This window comes from Bos indicus x Bos taurus, chromosome 2 (assembly GCF_003369695.1).
Source record: "Bos indicus x Bos taurus breed Angus x Brahman F1 hybrid chromosome 2, Bos_hybrid_MaternalHap_v2.0, whole genome shotgun sequence".
Taxonomy (NCBI): Eukaryota; Metazoa; Chordata; class Mammalia; order Artiodactyla; family Bovidae; genus Bos; species Bos indicus x Bos taurus.
The window spans coordinates 35,903,007-35,916,369 of record NC_040077.1 but is presented as its reverse complement, the minus strand read 5'-3'; the positions used below and the strand labels follow the sequence as shown (position 1 = coordinate 35,916,369).

At 39.9% G+C, this 13,363-nt stretch overlaps 1 protein-coding gene across 7 annotated transcripts in view; it reads right to left on the bottom strand.

Moving 5' to 3' along the window:
- RBMS1 (RNA binding motif single stranded interacting protein 1) overlaps positions 1 to 13,363 on the bottom strand; it is a 220,220-nt gene that overhangs the window by 25,170 nt on the left and 181,687 nt on the right. For all 7 annotated transcript variants that reach the window (XM_027559581.1, XM_027559573.1, XM_027559558.1 and 4 more), the window contains exons 5-6: positions 4,323 to 4,480; positions 2,338 to 2,417 (exon numbers count right to left, since the gene is read on the bottom strand). In XM_027559581.1, coding sequence (XP_027415382.1) covers positions 2,338 to 2,417; positions 4,323 to 4,480 — 238 coding nt within the window. The remainder of the gene's footprint in view (positions 1 to 2,337; positions 2,418 to 4,322; positions 4,481 to 13,363) is intronic.

The window sequence follows — 13,363 nt, the reverse complement described above, 5'->3', positions numbered from 1 at the left end:
CAGGGAACTGGAAGATCTTATCTTAAGCTGATACAACATCAAAATAAAAGGGTGCTGTGGTGTTTTTCCTTCTTGAAATTCCCCTGTTGCATTCAAGAGCAGGCTGACAAATTAAGGAGGTCATAGGTGTGTGGATGAGCAGCCCTTCAAAGGGACTCAGGTAATTCTCTGGGGTCCTGGCTATGCAGAGGACGGCAAGGGGAGGGAGCAGGGCATGGGGGCAGCTTGTGCAGGGGCCTTGCAAGGCCTGCAGGGCAAGGTTGACAGAAGGCTCCCCACGTATGAAATCTTTCCCTTGTCTTTACTTAGTTGGAGGGTAAAAACAATCCCTTCTTATTTTCTTTAATTTCAACTCAAACTGCCTAAGAAAAACAAAAAAGGAAGCTTTTTCACAGGGCTGAGTTCCTTGAAAGAATGTACTACCAGGTCTTGTATTTTATGCTTCAAACTCATGTCAGTAGGCAGTTCAAGCTCACACACAGCCATGCAAACTGTATCCTATCAGGTTTCGGTGTTGAAGGATGCGATTAGTTCATGGTATCGCCGCACATACTTATCAGTTCTCTATGAAGTGGGACTCACCCGGATACCGAAACTAAAGTGGATCCCTAACCACAATCATCAGCCATCCAGTTAAAGATGGAGCCTTAGAGCTACAGGAGAATAAATACTAAACACCAGTTACACATGCACACATAGGAACATCTTCCAGTTTGTGGTTAGCCACTTGCACGCCAGCTTGTAAACAGTGTTGTCTTGGTAATTAGTGTAGTTAAATTTATGCAAAATAACAAACAGTTATTGGTGCTTAGTAAGGTTCAAGTACTGAGATAGGTGTGAAAACCGAAAGATGAGAAAACAGGCTCTGCCTTCAAGGAGCTCAGTTTAGTGCACTGACATGTGTAAACCTGTTAAATTAAATGCTGCCCTACAGGTGGGTGTCCTCAGGGAGCGATGCAGACGGTAACCCAATGGGAGCAGAGAAGGCTGTTGAACTGGGGAGGCAGGCCTTGACCAGAATCTTGAGGGGTGAGAAGGGAACAGCCAAGTTAAAGGGAATGGAAGTGAAGCCATCTCCTTAGGACTGTGGTGTGGGAGCAATTTAGGGAGAGGGCTGTGCAATCTGGTGAAAACTGTGAAGAACTACAGTTTAGGTAAGGGTGAGAGGCTGAGTGAGGCTCAGTGATGCTGAGGGTCTTGTCAGGCTGGAGCTCACTGTCTTTCAGAGCAGGTTTAGTGGGAGTCAGAGGAGGTGTGATGTTGAAATGAAATCTCCTGAGGTGCACTGTTCTCAGTCAAGACAACACAAGTCAGAGCAACGGCAGGAGGAGGCTACAGAGGAGCGGATGGAGGGGCTATCACAGGTCAGTCCAGGCACTGTAAGCAGGGAGGGTGCACACATGTTGAAATCATCTAGAACAAAGGCAGCAGTTGGGGTAGAAAGTACCATTGTCCTCAAAGGATATGATTGACAGAATATTTACTGAATGAGAAGGTGTGTTAGAGGATGCCTTTAGCATCCAGGGAGGAGAGGTTTCCAATCCTCTGCAAGGCATACAGCTCCTTACCAGTATGTCTGCTTCCATTCATATATACATTTTCATTTTATACATACATATTCATTTTATTTTTTGAATTAAAAAAATTCATTAGGGTATAGTGATTTACTATGTTGTGTTAGTTTCTGCTGTATAGCAAAGTGTATCAGTTGTACATATACACATATCCACTCTTTTAGATTCTTTTCCCATACAGATCATCAAAGAGAACTGAGTGGAGTTCCCTGTGATAAACTGCAGCTTCTTATTTGTTGGTGTTTTTCAGGTCTGTCCTGTTCTTTTGCCACCCCATGAACTGTAGCCCACCAGGCTCCTCTGTCCTTGAGATTTCCCAGGCACCAATATGGGGTTGCCATTTCTTTCTCCAGGGGATCTTCCTGACCCAGGGATCGAAACTGTCTCCCGCAGGTCTTTTGCACTGCAGGCAGATTCTTTACTGCTGAGCCACCAGGGAAGCCCAGGTTCCCATAATCATCTATTTCATACACGGTACAGTGGTGTGCATTTGTCAGTCTCAGTCTCCCAGTTCATCCCTCCCCCTACCCCTCACTTTCCTCCCCGGTAACCATGAGTTCGTTTTCTACATCTGTGACTCTATGTTTCCATTCACATTTAAACAGCTGGGAGAAGTGAATTTTGAAGTCTTTTTGGAGATCCAAAGAAATAAATGTTAAAGAGCTAAATGAGGAGTGTTTTGTTCTGGATATAAAAGTCACCACATCCTAAAATTATAAATAACAGAAAAGACTACTAATATAATTTTAGACAAACAACATACCAGAAACTCCGGGTGGTGTCTTAATGAATTTTCCATTAAAATGACCAATAACAGCTTCACACTTTTCTGTTGATTCCATCCTATTTATACATAAAAATAAGACATAAATAATCAAAGATATCTTAATTTTCATTTCGTTCTGTGCACATGAATACAATCTTACAGGTTTATTTGATACAAATGAAACCTAACAAAATGTGAGTGATAAGAAAAACTGCGTTTATTCTCTTTTAGTGTTGTTTGTGTGTTTCCATGGTAAAATGAAAACTTGATGACCAGATACCTTCAGAATCATAAAAGAAATAAATTATACCTTTAATCAAGCACACAAAATGTTTAATTTTTTTCTACTTGTTGAAATGATAATCAATACACAATAGCTTTACTAGTTATGATACTGAATCAAAAACAAAAATACCAGTTTAAACTACTAGTGTATTTAGTGCTGCTAGGACACTGCTCATTTTAGAGATGGTCTTTCCTTTTACTTATTCACAAAACGACAGACTCAAAAGTCATGAAATGAATTGGGGCTGAACAGAGGATGTGTCTTACAAGTTTTTCACTTTAGCTTCAAGTTTAAAATTAGTGAAGTCAATTATGTTCCTTCTTTGCCTTCTTGGCTTTAGAGGAAGAATTAAAGGATGGAGCCTGACAACTTATTCTACATCTGCAGAAACATTTCGGGGGAACTAAATAATTTTGATTTATTTTTCTTTAATGGAGGAAACACTGAATAATCTGTTCAAAATGCACTGTACTCCTGGACTACCCAGAATAGTTGCACTTTGATTTTAATGGGTGGTAATAGTGGTAATTAAAAAGCATTAGAATTTAACTGGGTTCCATCTTTGGATACAGAAACGAAAGTCCTTGATCTGCTTTCAGAAGAACACCCACAGAGGGCCGATTTTCAGATGGTGCTGGGCCTTTCACTGTTTCACCTGATCCTTTTAACCCATGAAGTGTACCATGGGTTCTGGCCTTGGTGACTTTCCACTTGTAGAATATTTTAGTTTTATTATAAAATCATCTGGTCTAACAGAAAGAACAATGGGTTGAAAGCCAGAAGAACCAAGTACTAGACCTTGCTTCATTGCTTGGCAACCCCATCACAATGTCCTTTCTTTAACTCAATTCTTTTTATATGTCAAAGTGTGAACAATGCTTGCTTTGTTGATCTCACAGGCCTGTGGTAGATATGACTGTCATCAAATGGGATAAAGTCAGCAATTTCCTCCCCCAAATCAAAGTCAATACTTTAAAACATGTAGACATTATTGGTTACTGCACAGAATTAATAGGGTGCTAAGCACTGTAAAATCAGTTTTTGTATGTGGGCTTTCAGATTTGAATTATGTCAAAATCAAAGGAAGCAAACTAACCACTGCACTGAAGCACCCTTTCTGGGGAGGAAGGGATAAAAGTAAGATGAAGGAAGGAGGATGCTTTAGATATGTGCAACATTTTACTTTTTAAAAGATAATTGGAAGCAAAAACTGAAAAGTGTTATAATGTGTGTGACAACTGGTGGTTAGGTGTCTGCTGTACTCTTCTCAATGTGTGAAATATTTCATTAAAAATCTAATTTACTGATTTTATTGATGATGAATCAAAGTTCTACCTAATGAGACAAAAATACCGATTTATTTATGAAATTTAGGAGCCTGCGGTTATTTTTTTAAGCAGTTTAGGCAACCTGATCGAATTAGTCAAAATATTAAGGAAACACACTTGCAAAACTATTGCTCATGTGATATCTCCTTACCCTAAGTCTCCAAATATTTAGGGTCCTCAGGTTCAAGAATCCCAGTGAGTTTCCAAAGAGCTGGGGGAGATGCAAATTATTTTTTGTGCATAATTTAAGTTCATGGTACAACTGGCTCCTATAACCCTGGCTTAAATTCTCTCTTCTTGCTCAATTTTTATTCTCCAGGAAATGTAGCAGAGCTATTGTTGACACGAAGATAGGGCAGTATGCTCACCTAGCAAAGCCAACACCACGACTTGTCCCACTGGAATCGCGTAGTATCCTTGTAGAAATCACTTGTCCAAATGGTTTCAGCATATTTTCAAGTTCTTGCTCATCCATGGACAGTGGCAAATTAGAAATATACAAGTTGGTAGGATCTTGTTCCTGTTGCTAAAATGGAACAGAGAATTATCTGTTAATTTCTAATACAAGGTGAGATATTTACATGAACACACTTTTACTTAGCCACTCTCTGAGTTCAGGTCCCTTCAAAGTACTAGCAAGTGAGACCACTTGCTATAGAACACCCAAGTCACCCTGGACACTCAACAACAGTGTCTGAAGCTTGGACAATCTGGGCAGGTCAGTCACGAGCCTACCAAACCATTCTTGGCAGGTTGGAAGTGGAAGTGCTGGCAGGCACTGCTAAGTTGGAGAGGATGCCCTCATGCAAGTACAAGTCTCAGCCATTTGCAGTGTTCTGCAAAATAACTAACCTTGACTCCACTACTATTTTTAGGAGCCCATTTCAGGCACACTATTGCACAGATGGTGGTTACTGCTAATAATTTAATCCAGAGACACATGATGGATTCTGGACTAAGTCATCCAAAATTCAGGGGTGGTTTGCCCAAATTCCCTTCTTTTGCTCTATGGTGGAGTCCTTACTACCTTGATCTGTGATCACCAAAGGAAAATAGAGGGCTCTTAAGTTAACAAAAATAAAAAACCTACAAAGCCATACAAAATGAAAGACTAGAGGCAGAGCAAATTTTAGAATCTGGATAAAGCTAAACTCAAGTGTAGAAGGGGGTAGGGCATTCTGGGAAATCTTTGCTATTCAAAGAGTGATCCAGGAGCCAGCTGTGATGGAATTACCTGCAAGCTTACTAGAAATGTAGGATCCCAGGTCCCATCTCAGACTGATGTTATCAGAAACTGCATTTTAACAAGATCTTCAGGAAGTACAAATGCATATGAAAGTCTAAGAAACAACAATTAGACCATTTCCCACTCACCCTTCCACTGCAGAAGTAAAATCAGCTGAAATCAAAGATAAGAACTGAGTTTTCTGAGAATCAGTAACTGCTACGTATAATTTTGCCTTTTTATACAGTTCATGGGGTTCTCACAGCAAGTATCTTGATTTACGAAGAGTTTGGTGTTAAATCATTAGGAAATAAGCTTACATGACAACTGGAGTATTTTCTGAGCAAATAAAAATTCACCATGGCAATTATGAGATTAGGATGGTCTTAACTTTAAAATAGGCTTTCCTTTGATATTATTAATCAACTGTATCTTTACATATTGAACTATGCAAGTTTATGATTTTAACAAGCACTACTGTGCCGTGCTCAGCCGCTTCAGATGTGTCTGACTCTTTGTGACCTATGGACTGTAGCCGCCAGGTTCCTCTGTCCATGGGATTCTCCAGGCAACATGAAGGTGGGTTGCTGTGCCCTCCTCCAGGGGATCTTCCCAACCCAGGAATTGAACCCATACCTCTGGCATGTTTCTGCACTGCAGGCAGGTTCTTTACCCAATGAGCCACCTGGGAAGCCCAACAAGCACTATTAGCAAAGTCATTAATTGATGTTTTAGTCTTAGGCCTCAGAAAAGTGCACTCGTCATATTTTAGATTTTCAAAATATATGTGAAGTACAGTACTTGAAAAATATATGTGAAGTATACAAATGTTTGGATTTGTACAAAGTTTCTACTATCAAATGTTATTCTGTCATTAATTAAAAATGAAATAAAACTTCTCCTTTTAGATAATCTGCAAGTAAAAGTGAGTACTGATCTTTCACACTATACCTAAGTTGTAAGACTTAAAACAGTAATCTGGTATCCCAGAAAAGGGTAAAACATCCTGGTAGTTCCAAGAATTAAAGTTACCACAGACTGAGAAACTATGGGCAAAAAGTACTCTCTGTGACCTCCTGGTTCTGACAGAAGGCAGCCTGCAACCCCCAGTCCCAAAGGAATGAGCAGAAGCTCCCAGCTTCTCGGAGGTGTGTCAGGCGCAGTTGGGTCCAATAAAAAAAATATCAAAAATTTTCAAATGTTCAATAGTAAGCCAAAAACTTAATCTCCTTAACCCTTGACAGACTAAATAAAAATGGCTACTAACCTTGCTTCTGGCTGAAATTAAAGTCATTGTGAAGTGAAGTGAAGTGAAGTTGCTCAGTCGTATCCGACTCTTTGCGACCCCATGCTGTAGCCTACCAGGCTCCTCCTCCATGAGATTCTCCAGGCAAGAATACTGGAGTGGGTTGCTATTTCCTTCTCCAGGGGATCTTCCCGACCCAGGGATCAAACCCAGGTCTTCTGCATTGGAGGCAGATGCTTTAACCTCTGAGCCAAAGTCATTGTGGTACCACTGATTACCTTACGCAGAGCAAAATCTCCCACTGACAATTACATAAAGTGTATCTTTAATATATAAAAATTGCAGAGTGATTTAATGCATAACAATAGATAAAAGGCTTCAAAATAAGGGGGAAAACAATATGTTCTTATGTATCAAATTTTTCAATTCTTTTGAGGTAGGCTAAGAGGTAAAATCTCCATTCCTTATTTCCACTTCACTCACTACCTCCTCAATTTCGCCCACTTAATTGCACAGCTTCTCAATTAGCTACCGCATGTCAGCTCTAATCTCCTAAGTCCCTGAAGCTTTCATGGAGCGCATAAGACTGTATTTGTTCCTGTGGAAATCTGGTCCTTAGCTGGCAAACACAGATGGGATCCTTTCTTTCTGAAGGTGCGTACTGAGGGGCCCTGTAACCTAACACAGTCCAATAACATTTACAGTGTATCCTGTACATTCCAGACCCTCTTACACAATAATTATGATGCCAGTCCCGTGTTCCAACAGTTTACAGTTGGAGCTGGGGAGATAGAAACACACGAAATGAATGCTGTAATGGAGACGCGTACAAATCCCAATGGGAGAACACACAGGGCAGCTTGTCTTTAGTAGGGAACACTTTTCAGGGAGCATGACATTGAGACCTGAGAAACATGCATAAGGCACGAGGCTGAAAACCAGACTGTAAAAAGCTATCCAAGGAGTTTGACTTTTTTGTCAGTCATTCCTGCTTAAACTTTTCCACTTAAGGAGTGCAGCAGCAAAGAGAATGACTATGTCTCGTGCAGTGTGTGGGCAATGGAGAAAGGAGCCTTGCTAAGGCTGCACAGTTTCCTTGAAGCCTTGTGCTTTATCTGGGGGGGGGGGGGGGTGGAGGAAGGTATGTGAATGTTGCAATCTACTCCCTAATTATCTGAATTTGTTTCAATATAGAACAATATTTCTGACCTAATACTTTGGAGTCATAATGATACTCCAGAGAGATAAGCCATATTTATTCTGTAATTTCAGGTACTCTGGTGGGTGAGGGGGTAGGACTAGGAAGGGGGAACCACAGCTAGAAAGCCATGCCCTAAAAAGTGGGAAGCTTCCTGAGGCACAGACGCAAGGGAGTGATGTGATCAAACCTATCTTATTAGAAAGGTTTCTGAATCATGCTTAGTCAGATTCAGAGAAGCTGGGAACTCCCTAATTAAGGAGCATTAAAACACTCCTGGGACAAAGATATGGCATCAGAAATGTTATGTAAGAAACATGTATCATAAACATCATGAGCTTTCCTTTTGGTTTACAATTATTAAAATCTAAATGATGAACATTTAAGACTGTTTAAGAATGTTCATAGAATTTGTCATCTGTGAAGTATTTTCAAAAGAACTAACAATGTAAGGTAACTAAGTGCTTTCTAAATCTGTGTTTTACTGGCTATGATTAAAATATCAATTATTATTAAATATTAAATATGAATATTTAATATTATTAAATATGATTATTAAATTATTAAAATATTATTCTTTAAAATGCTGATTCAACTTGAAAGTTTACCAATGAGGAAAAAAATAATTAAAAGCGCTAAATCAGAATCCAGAAATTGAGCTCCCAACCCACTCTAAGATAGGTAGATAAGGTAGACTAAATATAGGTAGGTATTTCCTATGATTTTAATGCATTTGTTTTCAATAGCAAAAGGTCAGTCAATTAGCTCTTTTCATTGGAATGACCTCCAGGGCTAATGTTATTTATCTTTCTTTTCAAACGGTCAACTTCTTCTGCATACAGTTTTACTAAAAAAATAAAAAAACAAAAATGAGAAGCAATTCCAACCTGGCAGCAATGGCCACAAAAATATCTAATCACCAAAAAAGGGTCCCTGTGTTCTAATCATGATACATTCATAGTAAACAGAACATACAGTACTTGTAGTAAGGGGAGTGGTTCTTGAATAAGGGCAATATTGCGCCTTTAAATCAGGGACAACTGTAATTCTGTTTTATGACATGCAATGCTATGTCTGAAAAAACAATTACTCTGTAAATTATGGGTGGTCAGACATAAAAATGCGGCCAATAGGCCTCTTTATATCCCAAGGCGTGGAAAGGGTTCAATGGCTTCTCTAACAAGTAGAAAACTAGATCCCACATTGGCCATGAGAGGGATAAATGGCTACTAATGTTCACTTGAGTAGAAAAGTAGGGCTCAGAGGTCCCACGTGGTGTAAAGCACTCAGTCATCATCTGAAAGAAATTAACAAAAACCTCCCTGTGCGTGTGGAATGGTTCCTAAAATGCAAGAAAGGGACTTGGCAGGAAGACCAGACATCTGTTTTCTCTTGTACTGAATAGGTTCACCAACCAGCAGATAGCTGCTTACGGGCATGTGAATGCAAACTGCTTGAAGCATGGTAGACCTCTGTGTGGAAGGGCGATTAAATTCCTGCTTCTTTGACTGCCTATTTACTGAAAAAAATTGCAAGCATACCACTAGGCAAATAACATGGAATGATGTGCTGACCCCCAGCAGGTCGGAAGAGGTACTGCTGAAAGGCCCACAGGAATCACTCTATTAACCAATGTTGATTTGAGTTTCTTATCTTTTTAGCTCGTTGTCTGGGGTTTCTTTCTTCTTTTCATAGATTCTGAGTCTTTTATTTTGAAAAACGCACACATTTGAAACAAATGCCCAGTGTAACATAAGTGGGAATGACCTTGAGCCTTTTGGAAAACCTTCTGGTAAATTTCATCAGGGTACTCAATGGACAGAGCTCAATAAATATAATTTTTAAATGGTCCATTCTTATCGCTCCGTATCTGCCCAAGCTGGGAAGTTTTTCTCATGCTTAATTGGCTTCTTTGGTCATCAACAAAACAAACATTTAATATCTACCATATGCCAAGTACCAAGCAAGGCACTGAAATTAATAAAACAATCACTGTTGTCCAAGGCTCTCCATTTGTAGTTTTATAATTCAGTTTTGAATATTTGTGGAGTCCTTTTTCAACTCAAGTAGCCAAAATGTCAAACAATATTATATCCCCCCTCACCTACTAGAATGTCCCTGAATTTTTTTGATTATGCAAAAGGGCAAGCCTTTAATATGTGGCAATGTGAATTTTCAAAAACTTTACAGTATCCAGATTAATTAAAGGAAGTGGACAGTGACAGGTCTCTTACACCCAAACATAGGAGCCAGGCTTAAACTTCTACAAATTGTCTCCACAAAAAGGTACAAGTCAGATAATCCTGTATCCAGACGGCATAAAGGGGCCAAGTTAACTCCACATACTCACATCCATGGTTCTACGGCATGGAACAATGGACCCTCTACCATTTAAAATACCTTTTGTAACTTTAATGATATAATAAAAAAGAAATCAGGTCCAGGAAACTCAGTCATTCTATAGACCTGAAGAAATTCACGATGTGCAGGATGTTGGCACACTGCCAGTGTCTCTGAACCTCTGCACTGTTCATTCCCCGCAGATGATGGAGGAAGGGATCATTTTTCCTAGCCAATTTACAGTCCCAAGCTGCCTAAGGAGGTCTTTGAACAGTGCTCATTATCAGTCCACGGGAAAGCTGGCATTCAAAGCGCACTGTTGACACGAGACATACAGTGCCAATCTATACCCACTCTGGTTCTGACTAAATGCATTGTAAAAACTCCTTCAAACAGCATATAGTTAATACACTATGCTACTCAGGATCACTGGTACTGAAAAGATGCCTAGGTTCGTGCTCATGAGGCCTCTCTAAATAAGGCCTCTGCATTAGCCCTAGTAGATTGTTAAAATAGGCCTCTTTCTAACTTTGTTTCAGCAGAAGTCACCAAAAAAAAAAAAAAAAACAACCCCAAAAAATGGGTGTCAGGCACACCCACATGCCTGAGTGAGAAACCAGACCTCCTAAACAGAGTCTGCATAGGAACTGGCTGAAGCCTGGTTTTGGATGCTCTGCTGACCACCCACCTCCTGTCTGCTCGGGACAGACTGAGGAGGCTGGGAATGAACACGCAGGTGGAGAGAACCACTGATGTGTTCTATGACGTGTTCCATGCTCCCACCAACTGGGCTTCTTCCTGCACCCTCCCTTCCCCGCCCACCACCAGCCAAGCAAGAAGGGCTTCAAGAGACCCCTCACGAGGCCTGGTCTGTGTGTCCTCTGGAGCTTGGTGGATACAATGGATCAATGTCTGGCTTAAGCCTGAGGAATCTAAAAGGCAAAAGGCTGACTGAAGGGGCCTATAAGTGTGATTGGGAGGTAACTAGTTTCCCACAGACAGCTGGCAGCCAGATCAATGTGGGCCACACAAGACGGAGCTGGCGCAGGGTTGTGTTAGATCCACCCAGGAAGGCTGTCCTGAAGGACAAGAAGTCCAAGAAGAAAAGGATTGAAGGCTGACCCTTAGATTCTCAGGAGCTGAGGACACTTCTTCTCTAGGGTGAAGGAACCACAGGGGAGAGAGCAGAGCATTCTACTAGGGAAAGCATCAGTTTTCTGTCTGCCCAGAGAAATCAACACCACATCACATAACTGTCAGGTCAAGAAGCTTTCCCATCCTTCACCACTGTTCCAACCTGGGACGGGTAAGAAACCACAGCTAGCTATGGAAGAGTGGGAAAAACACACATTTGGAAAATAGGAAAGAACGAACCATGTTCCCATCCCAGGACAAGCTTACTAGTTAGAGCAGACCAGAGCTGGGGGGAAGGCAGAAGTTTTAGTATTATACGGCACACAAAATTTTGCCAAATAAACAGGACTGGACGGGCATCACACACTTAGCGTTTAAATGTGTTGTTGAAAAATCAGACATTCAGTATCAAAATGTTAACCATGTGTTACACATCTGTGTGTTTGTAGACACATAATAATAGATGGTTGTACTGGGATGTATTAATAATATTTCACATTTTTTCAAGTAAGAAAAAAAGCATTAATGCATTATCATTAATCACAGCCTCCAATTTCCTAAAATGTCACTAAATACATGTCTTACAAATCTGTGTGTGTGTATGGGTGTGTTTGGAAACATGTAAAAGATTGTTATTGGGATGTAAACTTACAAAATATCACCTCTTGATCACCAAACTATCAATGTGTGGTTTTCAGCAGACAACTGCTTTGTAAGCTGTGATTTCTTTTAGCACCAGCAACATCCAAGACGCACATCCCTTTTGCTGACTCTCAGAACTGAGTTTTCAAAACCTTTACACAATTCTGAGATTTTATTAACCATATTTGGAATATAACTTGAGACTTCCCCCTTAAACCTCTTATTTAAAATACTATATTGAGGTTGGTGTAAATACATAAAGGAATGGCTGAAAATGTATTTAAAGACAATTATATTCCCTGAAGTTTGTACATGAAAAAAATCAAGGGGCATTCTAAAGAAAAAAATTAACCAAAAAGGCATGAAATGAAAGAAGCAGCTGAAGGGACTTTTCAAAATAATGAGAGTTGCCAGAAAAGTCATGGGATCTGCCCTAGATTTCATCCACGAGAGGAAGAAACAGGAGCTTCACAGAGTAGAGGAAATGGACAGAATAGAGGGAAAAATACAGTTCTTTTCTGATCGTGCCTTCAAAGTCCTGCTTAGAAAACATATGGTTACCCACGGTTTACAGATACATATTAAACATTCTGTAAACCATAAACAACACAAGTATTGCATATTACAGTTAAACATACTAAAGCCTCATAATCACCATCTTTCAACAATACCACAAGAAGGTGCTCTATATTATGGACAAATAATTTAAAAATCAGGGTGCCCTTACTCTAGAGAAGATGTGTTCTTAGTATTTACAGTTTATTTTAGTTTCTTACTCTGGACTTTATCTTACCCTAAAGGTCTAAAAATATTAAAAGTCAAGGATAACTTTAGAAAGGTGATCAAAGTGTTAGTCACTCAGCTGTGTCCGACTCTTTGTGACCCCATGGACTGTAGCCCACCAGCCTCCTCCGTCCATGGGGTTTCCCAGCCAAGAATACTGGAGTGAGTAGCCATTCCCTTCTCCAGGGAATCCTCCTGACCCAGGGATTGAACCTGGGTCTCCCACATTGCCGGCAGATTTTTTACCATCTGAGCCATCAGGGAAGCCCCTTTCATCAACTCCTGAAATCTTTATTCATGTTGATTCTTTTAGTTAAGGGAAATCGCTATTCTGGTAGCTGCGTATTTGTCCTTCAACCGCTTTAAGGGCTTAGCAAGTAACTTATTTCACCCAGGGTTCTTTAACTTTCATAAATCTCCTTCCCTTATGGAAATGTGAATGCTCCTCAGGGAAAGATCACAAGCTACTCTTCAGAAGAAGAAGAGGACAGCACAAAATTACTTTGTACTTCAAGAAACTGGATAATATAAAAGTATTGATCTTTTGAAAAGAGTAAGTACACTAGGTATGATAAAACCCAAGTTTACATTCAGGCAATAAAACCTGGAGCACAAACACCACTTCTATGGTAAGAGTTCATTGAAACTGTAGAATTATTAATTTCATTAATAATCAATGTCTAAAAATGTCTCTTTTATACAGAGGAAATATTATTTGTAGCTGACACTGCATTACAACGACTAGTATATCTGTACAAGTCTACATATGTGATAAAGTATATTATTCTTTCAGAACATGACATTCTGAAGTACTTCTAAAATGTATTAATTCCTTAAACAT